This window comes from Octodon degus, unplaced genomic scaffold (assembly GCF_000260255.1).
Source record: "Octodon degus isolate 3935 unplaced genomic scaffold, OctDeg1.0 scaffold00026, whole genome shotgun sequence".
In the NCBI taxonomy this organism is placed as follows: Eukaryota; Metazoa; Chordata; class Mammalia; order Rodentia; family Octodontidae; genus Octodon; species Octodon degus.
In genome coordinates, this window is record NW_004524602.1 from 17,501,488 (window position 1) to 17,521,292 (window position 19,805).

The 19,805-nt window shown below is 53.2% G+C and overlaps 1 protein-coding gene across 6 annotated transcripts in view; it reads right to left on the bottom strand.

The window, feature by feature from the left end:
• Positions 1–9,338: 9,338 nt before the first annotated feature.
• The window catches only part of Aqp9 (aquaporin 9), a 78,006-nt gene continuing 67,539 nt past the window's right edge, over positions 9,339–19,805 (bottom strand). For all 6 annotated transcript variants that reach the window (XM_023712650.1, XM_023712649.1, XM_023712652.1 and 3 more), the window contains 5 exons: positions 19,550–19,676; positions 16,689–16,826; positions 15,383–15,501; positions 12,144–12,361; positions 9,339–9,899 (listed from right to left, as the gene is read on the bottom strand). In XM_023712650.1, coding sequence (XP_023568418.1) covers positions 9,725–9,899; positions 12,144–12,361; positions 15,383–15,501; positions 16,689–16,826; positions 19,550–19,676 — 777 coding nt within the window. In that variant the 3' untranslated portion in view covers positions 9,339–9,724. The remainder of the gene's footprint in view (positions 9,900–12,143; positions 12,362–15,382; positions 15,502–16,688; positions 16,827–19,549; positions 19,677–19,805) is intronic.

Genomic DNA, 19,805 nt, shown 5'->3' on the forward strand with positions numbered 1-19,805 from the left:
TTTCCCCAATCTGTGGCTTTGCTCATTTGTCTTCTTAATGATGTCTGTTAATGAGTATAAGCTTTAAACTCTACTGAAATCCAAATGATCTATTTTTTTTTTTTATGATACTGTGCTCACACATGCAAAAATCTCTGCCAACCTCCTGGCTGCAAATGCATTCCCCGCATTTTGCCCTAGAAGTTCTAGGGCCTGCCCTTTCCCGCGGATGCCTATAGTCTGGGTTGAGGTGCTCTCGCATGATGTTAATGTCCCTGTGAAGCAGGGGTCAAGGTCTGGCTCGCTTTGCTAGGTGCTTGGTGCCATTTATTGAAAACGGCCTTCTCTGTAGGATTGCATTAGCTTCTGTATTGAAAATCAATTACTACGTAGATGTGAAGTCTGGATTGTCTAATGATGTCCCAGTGACCTGTCTGTCCCTCCTTGTGCAGACAGCACGCTGCCTGCTCACGGCAGCGTCACCGACATAGCTTAAAGTTAGTTTCTTCCTCTTTTTCAAGTTTGTTTTGGTTCTTCTAGCTACTTTGTAGTCCACGTACAATTTAAAATCAGCTTAATTTCTGTCAAAAAGGGGGGCCTGGTAAATTTTTATTGGCATTGCATTAACTCTGTAAATTATTTTCAATGTACTTGAATAGAATTTCAAACTGATTCAGCAGCCCTTGTAGGCAGTTAGATAATTTGGTTAATTTCTTTATCAATGCGGCACACTGCGATTCATGAATTAAGCATAGCCCTGTGCAGATTCTTCGCACCTGAGTGCATTAGAGCTGTCAAAGCCAAGCCCTTCACAGGAGCTAAAGTATCTGTGTATCAGCAAGTTTATACTCCTGGAGACTTTTTCTTTGGCCTCAAATTCTTATACGTCAGCAGAGCAAGACTTGCAGATGAATATGAAAATGGGAAATAATCATAGAATTAACTGATGCTTATTCAGATGACAACAAATCCCAGGTGCCATGTCTTTGTGTTTCATGGCATTTTCTTAGCATTTTTTCTCAGCCCAGAGAGTATTTGTGCTAGTGTCATTCCCATTTAATAGATTAAGAGACTGAGGTTTACAAACCCTAGGAGTCACATAACTGCCCAATGGCGAATCGAAAAATAGCCTGGGGATTCTGAGTACCAGTGGTACAGTCTTCTGTTGAGAGCTCCAGGGCTTCCTCGTGGTGGTGTTGAGCTCATTGTCAGTCCTCGGCTGACGATGAGCTCTGGGATGGACACTGCCTGGTGTCCATTCTCCATGATGCACAGGGCTGATCCATTGTATCATCCATCAATTTAGCACAGTCTTATTCTCAGAGTCACTAGAGGTCAGCAAGTTCAGGGCCATCAATCGAACCTTGATAGAGGTGACTTCCTTTATGCAGATTTTGGTACCTGGAAGTATGGTACCACTTTTTCATTAATGTTTATTTCAGAAGGTCTGAGACTGTTGAGTAAGAATAAAGGAATGCATATCTACTACTGTCACTACAGGTTACTGTAGGTTCTCAGACACAGTGTCTTGCACAGGGATAAATGTGTGCTATTTGCATTCCCCCCCCCCCTTTGGCAGAACCGGCACTTGAACTCAGGCCCTTGCGCTTGCCAGGGAAGTGCTTATTCCACTGAACCATCTCCCTGGCCCGGGCATTTCTTTTTTGAATGCATTTTAGCTTCTAAAGCACAGGCATGTCATTATAGTGTGTGAATTTCTTGATGCTTTAATAGTTATTAAAGATATTTCCCATAATTTCAAATAAATTCAGGAATCCCTCCTTACTTAAAAATAACTTCATTCCTGAAAGAGAGCTACTTTTAGTAAAGAGTAGACAAGTGTATTCTTTCTTTAGTATCACAGGGAAAATATTTTTCAGTCTTACAAAAGACTCTGACACAAAGGCTCAAAGCAGATGCAAACTACTGCGAACTTCTGGCGATGCTCTTCGGAGCCGTCAGGCTTCAGAGCACCTTACCTGCTTTCAACCTTTCCAGAATCCACTTCACCGAACAGCAGTGGTAGGAAGCAGGCTCCCTGGACACGCACTCCAGGACTAGATGCGTGGTGATATTAAGAGAGTATTGGCAATGGAATTTATATATGATCGTAGTACTATGATTATATTTTTGAAAAGAATCTTTATCGAGAGCCCTTCTGGTCCTCACTATGGCCCAGGAAGTTTATACTTGTAATCCTGTGAGCAGTTCTTGGAATTCTAGCAAGTTAATTCCAATCTACCACTCCCACGACAACCCATGGCAGAAATACACTAAGGCATATTCGTAGTTGTGGGGAGCCGCAGGTCCTAAATGCACCTACAGTGTTGGCTTTCCAGTTCAAAGTCCTTGACTCAGGGCTGAACGCAGGTTCTATTCATATTCTGAAGAAGGGAGTGGCTGGAGGATGAGAGACTGTGAGGTGGCAGGACGTAGTGAGTACCACGAGCTGGGTCGGAGGCCTGCGGGCACCTCCGCGGCGTGCCGAGAGGAGGATGTGCAGAGCGTGATCCGCGTGACACAGCAGAGGCGTGCGCGATGTGTTGGGGTCGGTGCCTCGGCTCTGACATGTGATCTTTCAAGCTCTATCTCGAGGCTCGATGCCAGCCAGTGGCATGGAGCACTGGCTCTTGGTCCCGGCCGACCGGCACACACAAGGGGGCATCAGGTTCTGGTTCTGGAGCCACGCACGAGCCATCCTCTGAGACTACCACCAGAACCCGGCTGGACCGTCATGGGCTGCTTAAAGCCAACTGCAGGGATAAGGAAAAATGCTGGCCAGCTCTGCCAGGAAATAGGGCCAGGCTTAGCCACCATGGCGAGAGCCACCACGTGGCCCTCCACAAAGACGTATCGTTTAGAGATATACATTTAATCTTCAAAGACACCATGACGTCCCACCTGGGCTTTGCAGTGAAAAGCAGAAAAGAGAAGAAATGAAGCGATACTGGGCATCTGCCGGCAACTGTCGCAGCGGGTGGAAAGCGAGATAGCAATATACTCCTTTCTCATGGTGGCATATTTCTTTCTTTCTTTCTTTTTTTTGGCAGAACCAGGGATTGAACTCAGACCCTTGTGCTTGCCAGGGAAGCGCTTATTCCACTGAGCCATCTCCCCGGCCCCCATGATGGCATATTTCTTACACATTTCACAATAAAAATTTTCAGGGTAATCATGCTGACTTCTGGTGAAGGTGGAAAAAAACAAAACTGAGCACCTAGTTCTTGAAACAAATGCAAAATGCACTTGAGCTGAGAATGGTTCACACCTGGAAAGCAAGGTCTTCAGTTCCAAGGACCTTATTCTGTGTTCTCAAGCGACAACCCCTTCCCATGACGTGACAGTGCAGCGGCAACAGGAGCTGCTGCAGCTGCGAGGTGTGCATGTGTCATGTGGCTCCGACAGAGATGACCTAAGAGCTCCACACCACCTCATTGTTACCCCCACGTGAGTAATCTGAGGCTGAATAATTTGGCCGTTCACATCGCCAGAGAAGGTGGGGTCTGAGTCCAGGCAGTGCTGCCCCTTCTGTGGCTCTTGTGCTAAGCAGGTATGTGGTGGGGCGAGGGCACCGTGTTCTGAGCCCTGCGCTAGGGGTGGTGAGGACAGAGGAGATTTCTTTTTCAATGAAAATAGACAAAACCCTGTAAGTTTAATAGGTCACATTTGTATTTTTGGGACGGTGATAGGTGCTGGAAGAAAATGAAGCCAGAAAGAAGTCACAAGGTGTTGGTGGAAAGGCTGGCCTCTCCCGGGGACTTCCGAGCAGCAGAAGCAGCAAGTGCAGGGCCCCATGTCTGGGCCTTGCTTGGTAGGCGCCAGGCTTAGCAGAGGGGCTGTGGGGCTGGAGCTGAGAGGGCAGGCAGGGGATGGCAGCGTCGGGGGGCGTGTGGTGCTGCGAAAGTCACTTGGGGATTTGCCTACACATCCTCAGGCGGCTCTGCTGGCCCCAGCCCTTGGGAACTCATGCAGGAAGCAGCAGAGCCGGTGCGAGGCTCTTCCAAGGCCTTGGGGAGAGAGGTCAGCGGTGCAGAGCAGGCCTCTGCCTCAGAGGAGTGCAGACTCCGGCTGTACTTCGAAGACAACAGACAGCATGCTCATTAGGAGCCCATTTCTGAACTGCTACAGCGCTCGTGCTGAGCTTTAGATGGCGGCATCCATCTTCCTGCTGGATGAAGGCACTTTCTGTCTGCCAAAGGACTGTATGCCCAAGGGGAGGCAGGCCAGACTGTGGGAGCCCCATGGTGGAATAATGGGCCTAGGCTGCACCCGGAAAGCAGGGCGACCCGCTTGGCCAGGTTTTAGCACAGACCCCCACCTCCTAGAACACCTCAAGTCTTGAGAAAACTGGCAGTGAGAGAGCAGGAAGGGCCTCGTCTCTCACCAGGATTCTCCTCCACGGCAGAAGCGATTTCAGATGTTTCCACCAACCACCAGGCTCCGCGGCTGCGGACTGCTCCTCAGGCTTCCTCGTACTCGGCACGCACATCACACCGGCTTTCGCTGCTGTATGACCCTCTTGGGAGGCGGCAGCAAGGCACCTCCCACCCTTGCTGCTTGGTCAGTCTTGTGCACCGATGGGCATGGTGTGCACCAGGAGACAATTGTGTCGAATGCACACCACAGTGCCCAGGGCAAGGAACTCACAAGGCCCGTGCAGGAGTTCTGGGCTCGTGTGCGACCGCTGCCGGGGTGCTGTGTGAGCCCACCCTTTCCTGCATGAGCTGTACTCCTTGCCTCCTTGGAGGGGGGCAGTGTGGGGACCCTGTCCCAAGCAGTGCTTCGCAGTGGTCGGGCATGAGCACCACAAGCCCTCACTCAGAGGCGCTGCTTCCCTCTGTGATTCCCACTTCAGGTTAAGCAAAGGGACCCAGGCTGAGCTGGTAACTCCAAGGGCTCCTCCCCGTCGCAGCTTTCCAGATCGGTAAGAGGACAGCTGGCCCTTGTGTGCTGACCTGTAAACCACGCCCTACCGCTCCCACTCCCCTCTCCAGCAGGGATGACTCTTTCAGAGCCTCAGAGCCTCAGGCGGTCATCTCTAAGTGGCAACAGCTGCTCTCTTAGCTGGCCTTTCTGGGGACTGGACATGAACGTGCTTTGCAAATTGTGGGACAGTACTCTGACGCTTAGTGTGCCCAAAGCCGGGTGCCTCCCAGGAGCCCTATTTCCTGAGTGCTGGAGGAGGAAAAGGTAGATGGAGAAGGAGGGGAAGGGAGACGGGATCCACACTGGAAGTTCTCCGTGGCTCTGGAGCGTCCTTATCACACGCCCTACCCCTCAGGCCTTGGATGTCTCCTGAGACACCGCAGCAGGGAGTGGAGTGCCGTGAGAGTGACTTGGCTGAGGTGTGACTGGGCCCTGGGACCCTGAGGGGACACAGAAGAGCAGGAGGATGTGCTTAGGGCCCTCAGCACTGTTCAGAGCACACAACGATGTTTTGATCGTTCCTAAAATCCTAGAAGAGAAAGAATAATATATTCCACTGTGTCACAGCACAGTCACAAAATTCTAAGCGATTATTTCTTTTTGTGGGTGAAGTTTTACTAAAGCAACAGGCCCAAGGCTCAGGGACAACAAAATATAGCCCTGGGGGAGGCAGTCGACCGCGCGGGGACGCTTCTCCATCCACACGGGGTTCCACGGATTTTCTCAGCTGGTGCAGCTCGTGTTCAGTTCATACGGGGTTCTCCTTCTATTAATCAAGATGGAGCTTCTCTTGGATCAGAACTACTTTATCTTTATAACACTAAAGAGAAGGGGCTTTATTGGTTATCTGGCCACCACAATCATCACGATGGTCATCACCTTTTTATTTTTGTAGGCATAGAGAGCCCACAGCGAGGCTCAGCAGGATTAGCAGCTTCTCTCCAGGGACTGCGATTAGTCAACATGTTATCTGAGATTTTCAACTCAGGCTGGAAATTGACGGCATCTTGCTGCGGGTGACATTAGCTGGGTTCATCCTTCTTGCAGTAATTCATCTATTAAGAAACCTTTGGAAAGATTTTGGACTAACATGACCGCTGCAGCTGGCATCCACATGGTCCCCTACAGGGCTCGGAGCAGGAGGCCTGGTCTGCGGTGCTCTGCGGAAGCGCTGGATGCGGAGGTGAGCCGGCCTGGTGGGAGGAGCCAGACCGCTTGGGGGCCGCGCCTGGCGACGATGGGGACCCGTCCCTTCCTCTCCTCCTTTTGTTTCTGGCCGCCAGAGCTGGCCAGCTGCAGCTGCATCGCCCATGCTTCTGTCGTGGGCACTGTACCTCTACTAGCCAAAGAGCAACGAGATCTGGCGGCAATGGACTGAAACTGTCAATCAAGAAAAGCTCCGCTGTGACACTGTGGCTTTAGGACTCCACAGTCATGCGCACCCACGCACGCATGCACGCACGCACACCCAAGCAGGCGCGCACGCACACGCACGCACGCACGCACGCACGCGCACCCCTTTCCCCGCAGAGACACCTTGGGCGCCGTAGTGGGAGATGACGTCACAAGCAGGGGAACGTCCTGATTCTCGCTTTTCCTTGCGTAGGTAGCCGCAACAATTCACTTGTGAACGGCGCACGAGGTTTCATTTCAACGATGCGTTCTAATGTCTGAATAAAATTTATAAACCATTCTTTATAACTGGAAGCGGTAATTCTTTTCCCATAATGATGTTGGGGAACACTGACATAGGTTACAATGCGGTGTGTGTAAACAGCTGAAAGGAAATCGCTGTCTGTATCTTAAGGACTGGAGTACGAGGTGTGACATTTTCAACTCCACTTATTTTCTTCAAAAGCTGAATATCAATTGCGGTTTTCACAGGATAGAGAAGTCTGCGCTCCAACACACGCTCTGAGGACCCAACTGGTTAGGAAACCGCAGAGAAATTGTACTTCTGACATTGAGGTAAATACACCTATGAAGTTTTTCAGTTGACAAGGGAGCACTACAATTTCGACCCCTAAAGGCGCTATCTCAAGCAGTAGGGTATTAGCTCTAATTGGCTTCTGATCCAGGCATTTCAACCTCATAAACATTTTCTGGGTGAAGAACCTGCTCAAACCAATGAAGCTGGAGGAGGGGAGAGGGCTCGTGTTGAACACCTGGAGCATGGGGAGTTCTTCCCACCTGAAGAAGCCGTCCTGGGGTCACAGCCAATACCGTGCGTCTCCCCTTCCTGATCCTGGAAGGCAGTCATGAGAGCTCAGTGACCACGGCACAGTTCACGCTTTCTTCGGAGATTGCGCCTTGCCTGAGAATGACAGCCCACCGAGAGCCCGCGCCTGACCTGTGCGGCATCTTGGCTCCGGGCAGACCTGGAACACTCTTCCAGGCTTCTGTGTCTCCTCTGGCTCCCATCTCCTTCCCACAGCTGCAGAGGCTCTGAGCCTCAGCACTGTTGGGCCAGGTTTGGGCCAAAGAGTTCTTGCTGTGAGGGGCTCTTCTTAATTGGAGGACGCGTGCCCCCTCGTCTCAAGCCACTGGGTAAGATGAGCACTCTGCTTTCCCAGGGATGTCGCCAAAGCATCACCAAATGTCCTGGGGAGTAGGGAGAGGAAGGAGCAAAACTCCCATGTTGAGAGCCACTGCTCCAATCCACAGGGCTCCCCAATCTCAGAATGCTCCCAGGAATCGCATGGTCAACCAGGTTTTCCAAGAAACCTTAGCCTCAAGTGCTGCAACCAACCAGGCCAACAGTCTTAGTGCTTGCTGAACTATTCCAGAGGGGATAAGAAGATGCGGGGAATTGATACTTTCTAGACACTCCGCAGCGCATCTGGTGTGTGGACAGGATAGAGAACCTCCGAACTAAGTCTGCTTAGCAGTCTTAGTATGAGAGAGAGAGAGAGAGAGAGAGAGAGAGAGAGAGAGAGAGAGAGAGACAGAGAGAGACAGAGAGAGACAGAGAGAGACAGAGAGACAGAGAGGGAGGGAGAGAGAGAGAGACAGAGAGACAGAGACAGAAAGAGACAGAGACAGAGACAGGGAGGGAGGGAGGGAGAGAGAGAGACCTATTAAAAAACAACTGAGCGATTTATTTCAAATAGGGAGGTTCAGCTGGCTTTGAGTAAGAGCAAATCTGTGCTTCTCCACTGGCCATAGAGCAGCGGCCGTCAGAGACGTTTCCCACTTTCGGCATCTTTCTGTTGCGATCACAACCCTGGTGGGAACCCAGGGTCTCTTGGGCATGCCCGGCCTTAACAGATGTGAGGATGCGTCTCTTTCTGAAGAGCGGTTCTCAGGGTGGCTGTGGCCTCCAGAGGCTCTGCTTGAACTGGCTGTGAGCCAGAGGGCTTCACGAGAAGAGGCTGAGCAAGAGCAGATTCCCTGAAAGCCGCTTTTGGAGCTGGCCAGGAGAGAGGCCGGAGACTTTGCAGCACGAAGAGTGGCTTCGGAAGACCCCTGTAATGTCTCCAGCAGACGCCGGCTGCCACACTGCCACCTCTGTCCTTCGTTTTCAGCTTAGTAACAGAAGACATAAATCCGGAGAATGCAGGATCTTAGGATCTTATGTTGCAGCCTCGGGGAGCACGAGGCCCACAAGGCATACATCCCCGGGAAGCTTCTTCCAGCCAACCAGGAAAGGCTGGCAGAGATTCTCAGCCCGTTATGGGGCTTCTGAAAGCTGGAGGGTTGCATGAGGCCATGTTCAGCTTTCCAAGAAATCTTGGCCAACTCATGTAATATCCCTGAGATTTTGTTTCTTTACCTGAAAAATGGGCATCACGGATTAAATTATATGCTGTATATGAAGGTGTGTAGCGAGTTGTAACACCCAGTAAGGGTTAGTCTCTTTCCAGTGGCTTCCCACCTTAAACGGTCTTCCGGAGCCGGCTCCGCTGCTCTGCAGGCTTCTGGGATGCGTAGGAAATAACGAATGACACAGCCACGACTTCACTTGCCAAACGGCTGTCCTCAAGTGGGCAATTAGAAAAATACATTTCAGGTGAGAAGACAGCGTGATGTATTTTTCTTGACTGAGGTCACAACTGTATTTTAGGTTGTTATATACTAAAGACCAGGAAATTAATTGGCACTGTCTAAAATGCGGAGGAGCAAGGGATTAATCTGATAAATGGTTTCCATTAAAAAATTCCATTTGGTTTCCCAAATTTCTCTTGTCCCTGGAGGTTTCTGAATGCTGCAGCGCCCTTCCCCTGCGCTTCCTGCTGCAGTCTATGGCTTGCTGACTCTGTGGGTTTGGAGAGCGCTGGTAGCTACACAAAGGCGGCGGCGGCGGCGGCGGCGGTGGCGGCGGTGGCGGCGGTGGCGGCGGTGGCAGCGTTGGCGCTGAGTAACTGGGGAGCTGGCCCTCGAGTTCCCTGGCTCGCGGAGGAGAACTGAAACAACTCTTTCGCCTTTCAGGCCGGGTTTCAGGTGACACTCAGAATGCGATACTTACAGATATCGACCAAGAGGCTTTGGGCGACCAAGAGGCTTTGGGTGAATTATTTCATTCGAGTGACTCAGCTGAGGCCACCCAGTTGGGGGTTCCCACCAAGGGAGCAACAAAGAGGGCAGGAGAGAAGGCTGTCTGGGGGAGGTCAGTGCTGCTCTGGGAGGGGTGACTGGTAGGGAGAAGGTCGGTTTTTCCAAACCTTCACTCGGGCACACTTGCGATCAGATGTCCCGCTGAGCGGGCAGAGACAGACGGGCGGGCTCTGTCCTAGTTGTACCAAAACATGCAGACACACGGACACCATCTTGTCCGAAGCACACACCAAGCCAGCAGCGCGTCCGGAGCCAAAGCCCATCTCTACATTGCAACACTGAGTTCGTATTTCTCTCGCTTGTCCTCCGGCTGCTCCACCTTGAAGCTCTGCTCAGGGTCCGGGTGGTGGATCTCGATGAGTAGCACGTAGGTGAGGCCTCCGAGGGCGGCGCCGACCATAGGGCCCACCACAGGAATCCACCAGAAGTGGTGGCCGACTCTGAAAGCACACAAGACCCAAGTGACCATCCCCGAGTGACCATCCCCGAGTGACCATCCCCGAGTGACCATCCCTGGGCCTTCCTCCTGGGAGTTCACTTCTGGGGGGCTTTGTCAGGCATGCAGCACCTTTCAGCTCAGGAGAGCTAAGTACAGCGTGAGTCACCGTGGTGGGGCAGCCCTCGTCCTGGACTTCCTGGGGTGCCTGATTTAAATCCCTCTCCCTTGGCCCTGACATCTGTGGGAGGTTATGAACAATTTATGTTCCTTTTACAAAATACAGTGCCTGGGCCCATAGTCAGGCCAGAGGGTCTCCAGAGCAGGCCAAGCCTACCATCAAGGGTTTGCCTTTCCTTTATCCTGAAGTAATCAAGCCTGGGCGTTCTGAATGGCAAGAAGATGCCTGAAATGTGGAGGAACATGAGGCAAATCAAAATAAATAAAGATATGCTCTGTGCGTGGCCTGAGCTTCTCTCCAAAACCTTCCAGTCAGCACATCCTAGAACCAAGACAGCAGGTGGCCTTGTGGGTCGTCACCATCTTTGTTTGGAGGGAAGAAATGTATTCAAGTAACGCCACGGAAAAGCCCAGTCAGGAGCCCGTAACTTGACTGAGGACAGGAGCCCCTGCAGTAGAAGCATTTGTAAAAAGCAAGGGCGATGACAAATACCAGCAAGCAGAATCGCGCCTGGAAGGCAGGGCCAGGGGCCAGGTGGATGGAGCGCGGGGACATGTGCAGAGGCCACATGTTCAACTGGGTTCTAGCATCTTAGCTAGGACTTTGACTCTGGAGGGACTCAGGGCTGCTGTCCCCATCCTGATGCTTGACTGTGGCAGGCCTGTCCAGGGGCTTTTTGTTTAGATCGAATTTGACTAGAAGAGATAATGAAGGAAGCCGACAGGAGCCCAGAGCCCTGTCCCTGACTCTAGGAGACCCTCCAGGTACCCCCTGGGGCCTGGGTCCGGTCTGCACAGTGGCTGTCACCTGCCCTGTCAGGACGCTCAGACCTAATCGCCAGTATGACTGGACAGCCCAGCCCGGCCCGTGACTGAGCAGAATGGCCACCAGATGTCGCCCTTGCTGCGTGGCAGGGGTGCTGCGCTGGGCTCTAGGCATCCTCAGAGGGTCTCTTGAGAAACAAGGAGGCCCCGGGCTTCTCAGCTGGCCTTGAAGAGCCCAGAGAGGACGTGGATGGTGTCATTTCCTTTCAAGGTTGCCTGTCCCTCTCTGTCACTTAGCAGATGAGGGATCCAGATAGCTGCCAGGGCAGAGGACCACACCCTGGGCCAGGGGCACCAGGGGCACCAGGGCCCACGTCCCCGAGGAGAACATGGCCTGGCCCTGTGTCGCAGGCGGAGTGGTCCTTTGCACCCCAGCACTGTGGCTGCAGGAGCAGGTCTGCGTTCCTGCTCAAGGACCATCTTTAGGAACTTACTACTTTGAGTAACCTATTTAATTAATAACACCACAGAGGTCTTTCACCTGTCAGAGCATTAATGTCCTAACTAGAAACAATGGAAAGAACTTTGAAAATGTCTAAATATTCAAGAGCAAAGCAGGAGTTGGCTCATGTGCTGGCTATTGTCCTGTCCAGCCCTCCGGCTGCCACACCCCTGCCATCTTCCGCTCTTGCCCTGCCGGGCTGAGGTGCAGGCTGGGGCTATGCAGCTGGATCTGAGCTGAGCCTCCGGAGAGAAGCCAGGAGGTTTGTGGTGCTCACAACTTCGCTGGAGTGCTGAAAGGACAGGACACTCTGGGACACCTTGGTGGCCTGTTGTCCCTCAGAGTTTTGGGGAAAGGTTTTAGGTTGAGGATTAGCAACCACCCAACTCTTCCCTAATGAATTTCTGCCCCTCTACTCTGTTCGTCTTCAGCCCATCTTGCAAGCTGATGCTAGGCTTGCTTTGCTAAGCTGACACTCTAAATGCACCACGAATCCTTTGCTGTTCCCTTCCACTTACAGAAGGGGAGAAGGAAACCCCAGAATTCTTGCTTTGGGAGCCCGCATTTTCCATGACAGCTGTTTCCCCTTCTAGCCTTCCTTGGTATATGCAAGATCACTCGCTGTTTTAACATTCTGCCTTGAGTCAGGGCCCTCGGGGCTGAGATGCCCTTTCTTGCCCACGTGAGCCTGTCTAAGGACTGCAGGGCAGCTCCTCCTTTCCCCTAGAAGGCCTAGCTCTGCCCTTGGGGGGAGGCGCAGCACGAGCCCCTTTTTCCTTCCCTCCCGACACTGTCATTTACCTGAAGACATCGAATCCCCATCCTGCCAGAGCCGTGAAAAGCCTGGGGCTTAGGTCTCGCGCTGGGTTCATGGCGCAGCCACTGTTCAGTCCCAAGGAAGAAGACAGGACCACGATCAGCAGGCCGATGACCACGGGCTCCAGGCCTCTGGGGACCCCTAGGTTTCTGGAGTCAAAAACGGCGAAGACCACAATGAGGAGGAACATGGTGGACGTTACCTGGGGAGAAAACGGGCAGGAGGTTTAGCGTGTGTTGCAGCCAGGCGCGGGACTTCTACATTCACATTTGTTTTTAAAAAATGAATCCAGAGATACTACCTTCACTTGGTGTGTGCGGAACTCTTCTCCACCCAGAGTAGAGGCTAAAATAAGGGCCCTCTAGAGATCATTTATCTGCCCAAGGTGGAGGACTGGGGGAGTGGCGCAGCTCTGGACCAGAGCCCTCGGCCTCCTGTCTACACAGCTGGGCTACTGCACTGAGCGGCTACTCAGCTAAGTGGCAAGGCTGGCACAGGCTGGCACGGGCTGGAGGGGAGAATGGAGCGGGCAATTGCTTACTGAGAAAAACTGGGAGGAAGCCGCAGATGAACATGCAAAGGAACCCCAAAATTCATAAAAGAAAGATTGGATTAAAAATAAGTGTGAAAATCTAACTTATACTGCAGTAATGCAAATAATACCAAGTATTAAGGGAAGAAGGCTGGTTCTTCTAGAATCTTCTGGTAGAATTAAGCACATGCTGCACTCGGAAAGGACTTTCTACGACAGCTTAACAATATGCTTATGTTTAAAAACATAAACTTATAATCTGATGCTGCTGGGTGTTTGAGAATCACACCATGGAAATATTCTAAGTCATGGAAAAATTATAAAACTCTTAAGTTCATATTGAAGAGGGAAGAGCTGACAATGCTTGGCACACCTATTTCACGGTCCATTACAGCCATTAAAAACTATACGACAGCATAAAGTGTTTACGACATGAAATGAAAAATTGCATGTGCCTTGGTTTATATTTAAAAACACATAAATGAAAAATGGTGAGAGACTTCATGAAAATGACACAGCTGCGCTCAAACAGTGGATCAAAGCTGATGTTTTCCTCTATTTTTATAAACTGTGTAGATGTCGTTTTACTCTCGTAGCTCAGTGCCAGCTACTGTGTGCGGAGTATCCCTCGTGCTACGGCCTAACGGCTGCCGCGTTCTGCCTGCTGTGAGCCTGGTGCGTCCTGGGCCGCGTGCGTCTCCTTAAGCCTCCCGATAACCCGATGGTGAGGTCAACCCTGTTCTCCTCAGGTTATGATGAAGACTGTGGAGTAGAAGTTACGACACTTGCTCAGCGGTGTGCAGCTCATGGGCAGAAGGATCAGATGGGAACCAGGAAACTGGTTTCAAAGCTCCTAGCATTTCATCAGCTTTCCAAAATAAGAACCTTAGAAGAACCTGGATTCAGAGGGAGAGACACGATTGCCCAGAGTCTGTTCTCTAGGAAGCCTTTCCTGGCTCTCTTGAGCACAGTGCAAGTGTGGACTTTACTTCTATCGCTGCCCTTACTGCTTTGCAAAAGAACAGCCTGCTCATGTGTCCTAGTGGGTCTCTAACCCTGAGCTCCCTGAGAAGAAGAAACAGCTGGGAGTGGCGCCTGCTTCAGAAGACGCCTGGTGGACATTTACGGGCTAAATGAATGATTCACTACTGACTAAATCTTGAAATGTGCCTGAAAATATGGAAAGCCAAACAATAATTTGAAAGTAAAGTGGCCCAATAATACAGTCACGGTGGACAACCATCCAGTTGGGAGGAGGAAGAGCGGGTTGGCGAGGGTAGAAGGGGCAATCCTCGGTGTCTGCCCGCTCTGCCTCGGGGATGCATGGTTGTGGGGTATTAATCAGGAATGTGGAGGTTGCCTCTCTGAAGACTGAACGAGGGCTCCCATGGCCTGAACTAGCCAGGCAAGGGTGAGCGGGGTAATGAGAAGAGGTGGGCTGGGCCTGGTCTCTCTGGTGCTGTGCATGTTGTAATTCTGAGGGACACTGCGTCACTTCCTGGGGCTTGGGGCGGCCTCCTGTCAGGGAGGTCTCTGGGGTCCTGAACTAGGTCCCAGGGGAAGGGAGAGGCTATGGAATGGGGAGTGTCGTGGCTCCAGGACTGTGTGGGCATGGGCTTCCTCTGGCGCAGCTCCTGGGTGGCCCGAGAACCCAAGAAAGCACGGTCAGAGAGGCCTTCATGGTACAAGTCAAGGCTTGAAGGACTCAGTCTCCTCCCCTGGCCTCCTTTGGGAACGACCTAAATCCATGCGAGAAGTCTCCAGGGTCCTTCTAAGGCTCTGCTCCCACCGCTGGCTGCTGCTTCATTCGAGGAGTTTGGCCTGAACTGAATGTGGTCATCAAGAAGCCCACCTCAGAAATCCATCTGAGGCAGCCCTGCCCCCGTACCAGCGTGACAGACAGGCAGCTTACCAAGCTAGGTCTTGGTGGGCACTGAGGGTGACAAGTCCCTGTGTCCTGGACCTTCTGACCTGCCTGTGAGGACAGACTCGAGGCACTCTGGCGCTCCGAGGAGTGATCTCACTACCTCCCTCTCTTAGCAGACACTGATGCCAGAGCGCCGAGCCATTCGCCTTGGGTGGGCGAGTTCTCCCCCCTCGTTATTTCTCTCACTCTCTAACACTTCCGGTGCTGCTGTCCTAAGATTATCAGACCATGATGACCTTGTTGGAAAACTCCTGTTTCCGGCCAGCAGTAGGCCCCAGCCTTCCCTCCAGCACCTCTCGTTATTGTCCTGCGAAACATGGTCTGTCCTTAGCCCACTCCCATTTTCTAGAATGGTCGTCCCTCCATGGAATGTACCTTTATTTCAGCGTGCCAGTGGTCCCCCTCCCTGTCTGTGCGGCCCCACTGCATCTCCACCCTCTCCCCTTCAGCAGCATGGCCCGTAGAAGGGACGTCGGGAAACGAGCCTGAGGCTCTCAGGACAGGGCAGGCCAACACCCTCCCCGCCAGTCCTCCTCTCTGCTGGCCCCCACATGGCGCAGAATGCGTTTACTATTAAAGAGGAAGCAGAACCCTTCTAGGCATCAACTTCCCTCAGGACAGAGACATCAAGAGGCGCGGCTCTGCCCCGGGCCTCCTGCTTCTGGAGGGCACAGTCGTCCTCCCCGCCAGGCCTGCGGCTCTTCAGCAGCTCTCTTCGGCCCCGGCTTCCCACTAACGTTAAAGCCTGTTCGGTCCACACCTACTTGGTCTGCAAATGCGTTCACCAGAGACAGGTAATGCGCTGGGTAGGTCGCGAAGATGTGCGCGGTTGCATTCTCGCCCATGATGAGCAGCTTCCCGCCCGCGAAGGACATGAGCCCGTCTGTGGAGGACAGAGTCCTGTCAGGTTAGAGCTCCGGGAAGGTGGGGGGAGCCTCGGCGACCCAGTAGCCGCCACCCCGCTGGGCCGGCGAGTCTGCGCCACTCGTCTCTTGCGGCAGCGTGGTCAGATGTCCGAGGGGTGCGCAGGGAGCCGCAGGATGGGGCGTCAAAGGAAAGAAGCCCTTGGTGGCCATGGAGGCCCACTCCAGGCTTGGGCCACACCCTGCGCTAGTGGGTCCAGAGCGTCTTCCTTGAGCAGAGCTCTTGGGGTTGTGGGGACTAACTGAAGGCCAACACGGAGCTTGAGCCTGCTCTGGGGGAGGGCACGGTCCCTGCAGGCTCCCAGCGGCCCCCTGTAACACACCTCTAACCTTGAAGGCCTCACCATGTGGGGCAGCCTGGGAGGGGCCCACAGAGCCAGCACCAGGAGGGCGGCAGCCAGCCCCGCCAGCGCAGCCAGCCAAAGGCCTCTCCCGCCATAGTAGCTGGCCCTGAATTTTGGGGCGGGCCTTCCATTCCCCAGTAAATGCCCCTCAGGACCTGCAGTCTCAGAAGCACACACTAGGGAAGATGCCTTTCCTACAGCCTGTTTCCCAGAGCCTCAGTCCATCACCGCATGCTCCCAGGGCTCTGCTTGACTGCCACAAGGTATGGAGCCCGCCGTGGGCTCGCTGGAGGGGAAAGTTTAACAGGTGATTTAGTGGAACCCCAAGATTTCCTAGGCTAAAGGCTTGGGGCCATCTAGCTCAGTGCCCTCATTTTCTAGAGGAGGAAACTGAGGAAAGTCAGCTCAGATGACGTCTTGTGGCCCACTTCTCTGTGGCCCACTCCCCAGAGGCCTTGTCCACATACTTCCGGGTCAGGGCCCTGGGGAGCTGGAGGGAGCAGGGGAGACTGGGGCTACCGCTTCCTCTGCGCTGGCAGTCGGCACTGCAGTGCCTTAGGCTGAGCGGCCGACTCCTCTCCGCAGTCTTGCCCCGCTTCCAATGGCATGTTCTTATGGAGAGGTTGCATAAATTCGCCCCAAGGACACCGCTGGCTGCCTCCTTATCTCCCACCTGGAATTTCCCAGGGTCACAGAACATTTCCTGTTCATGCTGTAGTAGCTCATCTCATCCTGATGGATAATTCTGACTTCCCAGTGACACCTGGCTCGCCACGATCTTCGAATGCGGTGCCTCTACTCACCATAATAAACGCCAAAGAGGACCGCAGACCCTGCGAAGGCCCCCAAAAACTGGGCCCCCACATAGAAGGGCAGCTTGTACCATCTCATCCTTCCAAAGAGACACAGCGCGAAGGACACGGCTGGGTTGATGTGGCCACCTGCAAGGGCGAGAAAGGTGCAGGGACATCAGAGGGAAGCCAGGAAGCAGATGCCGCAGGGAGGCTCTGTGGGGACACCGCAGCCTGAAGTCAGTCTGCTAGGTAGAGAATGCTGAATAAAAAGAGGTGAGGGATTGGGAAAGGGGCAGGGGGTGAGGGAGGGAAGGAGACAGAGGGAGAGAGGGAGAGAGTGGGAGAGATAGGGAGGGGGAGAGAGAGAAAGAATGAAGGGGAGAGAGAAAAAGAGGCAGAGGAAGGGAGACAGAGCAGGAGAAAAAGGGAGAGGGAGAGATAGGGAGAGGAAGAGAGAGAAAGACAGAAGGAGAGAGAAAGGGGAGGAAAGGAGAGAGGAGATGGCAGAGATGGGGGAGGGAGAGAGAGAGAGAGAGAGAGAGAGAGACAGAGAGAGACAGAGACAGAGACAGAGAGATTTAGAGACGCAGCGCTTAGGTGAGAAGACCAGTAATCCCCATGACATCACTAGATATGGCTTAGAATGTTTGTCTTAATGAAAAGGAAGAGTCGGATGTAATAAGAAACTTGATGTGCTCAAATAGTTCATTTTTATGGGCTTTTATCTACTGATAAAGCAATAACCCCTCATAGATTGATGTGAACTATTAATGTCAATATATTTTTAAAACTCAGTGTACTCATACAATATATGGATGAGCTTTAAATCGATACTAGTGCTTCCTCAGCCCATGCCCAGAGGCTGTAAAAGTCCAGGCCTGACCAGAGGCGTCCCTTGAAAGGGAATGGGCCCTAAGACGGATGCTTTCTGTCTCTGAGGCCATCCCAGGGTCTGAGTTGCTTCTCTTCTGCTGCTCGGTAGAGCAGCGCGCCTCTCTCAGCCCACTCAGACGACAGCGGGCAAGCAAGCTCCCTGGCCTGTGCCTACCTACGCGACCAGTAGCAGGTTGCTCCACTGAAAGTCACTAATGTCCCAGCTGGGTTTGCACGTGCCGAATGCTTGCACATGCCAACGTGGGGGCTGCTCAGATTGCCTGGTCAGGTCCTGATCCCTTTGCTAGAAATACAGCTTCTACCAAACACACCCCCATAGTTCTGGCCCTCACCCCTCTGCCCACAGTGGTTTAATTCTAGCTCTGTGGTCAGAGCAGAGGCCTCCCGCCACCCCCTCGCTCCCTCTTGCCCTTCCGACTGTCATGGCCCATTTCCCTCCTGAAAGCCTCCCCGCATTTCCAAGTACAGCGGTGGGTGCAGGTAGACATGGTCCCTGGGAGGGCGACGCTGACTGGATGGGCAGAGCATGCGCAACGGGGCCCACGAGCTCCTCGCTGAGGTCAGCCCCGGCAGCTTTGCAGGCTAGACGCTCCAGCCGGAACTCCCCAAGACAGACAGCCAGCAATAGCCCGCTCACACACAGGCTCTCAGGAGTCAGTGAACGCTGGGAAGACCTCAGCGGACAGCAGACTCGCCGCTTTGAGCCAGGAGAGCGTCTCCTGTCCGGCGCCCAGCCTCTCCCTCTCCAGCCCCGCCTGTCTGCAGCAGGCCCGAGTGTTGCTCTGCTCAGTGTTGGGCTGGGGTCAGGGGTGGTACTGGGTCCTCAGCACAAGTTCAGTGAGAGGTTGGGTGCAGACGCTGCTCATGCCCAACCCCCCCCACATGCATGCACGCACATACCCACACACATACATGGACACACACCTGCACGCACATGCGCACACACACACACCACACACACACTGTATGCCTGGATCCCCCAGGACCTGAGTCCGGCATGGAAAAGGTGTGACCACCCGACGACCATGTGGGCTCCCACCAAGGCTCCAGGGGCTCCCGGCGATCGGTCTTGGACAGAGTGCTGCTTCTGTCACAGTGCCAGGCAGCTCAGTGCCTGGAACTTTTGCTGGGGTCATTTCGCCCACAATAGGTCACCGGAAATGTCACAGAAGAACGTGGGCTTTCCTGGGCCAACTCCTTGCTTGGCCTTTCTACCTCCCGTGGGACTTCTAGTTGTCTCCTGAGTCTCCACAGCCCCACTTTCCCCATAGAATGAGACGGTAACCTCCACCTCAGGGTGCTGCTGTGCAGGAGAAGGGATATTAACGATGCCCAGGTCCCCACACAGTGGCTGCCCGGGTCCTGCACTGTCCCCGGGGCCCAGGGGCTCCCCAGGTCCCTTGCTCTCTGTCGCCACATCCTTGTACCCATGCTCACCCACACCGGCTGTGCAGAGCCCTTCTGCAGTCACAGTTACATTAAATATTGCTTCACTTTGCTTCGCAGAGCCTTGTGAAAGCCTCCCAGTCAGCATCCTCTGAGGGCTGAATTAGACCACAGACTCCCTAGATCACACAAGCGCCACGCAAGCTGTGTCCACCCTGAAGGAGACCTAAACCCTGTCTGGCTGCTGTTGATCACTGTCCAGCGCTGTCGGGCTGCCCCAGTCTCACTGGTGGGTGTCTGGGAAATGGTTCTAGAGCACACAGAGGTTATGCAATTGCAGGAGACTGTGGTCCAGAGGCCAGGCTCAGGGCTGAGTCCATTCTGGGTTCTAGCCCGCATCTCTGTCTCCTGCCACATGCTGCTTTTGCATAACCACTTACTTGTTTGCCGCGCTGTCATCTATAAACATGGGTCAGATTCATATCTGTGCAGAATTGATGAGCTCAAAACAAATGGAGGTACGTGAAGTGCTCAGCACCCTGCTGGGACCCTGGGGTGTTACAGCAGCTGTCGCTACTTCTACCACTTACCAGAGACACCGCCAGTCACGTAAATGGCCATCGCCACCGCCATTGCAAATCCCACATTGATAGTGACGATGCTTCCAAACATTCCTCTACTGAGGACAGCTTGGGCGACACAGCCACAGCCCAGGACCTGGAAGGGAAGGGGAGGAAATGTCACAAGCAGGTGGACATGGCCACCGTCGATAGTGACAGAAAGTCAGGTAACAAGAGTACTTTTAAAGCCGAGTTGTGGGTTGGGACCCTTGGGCTTCCTACAAAT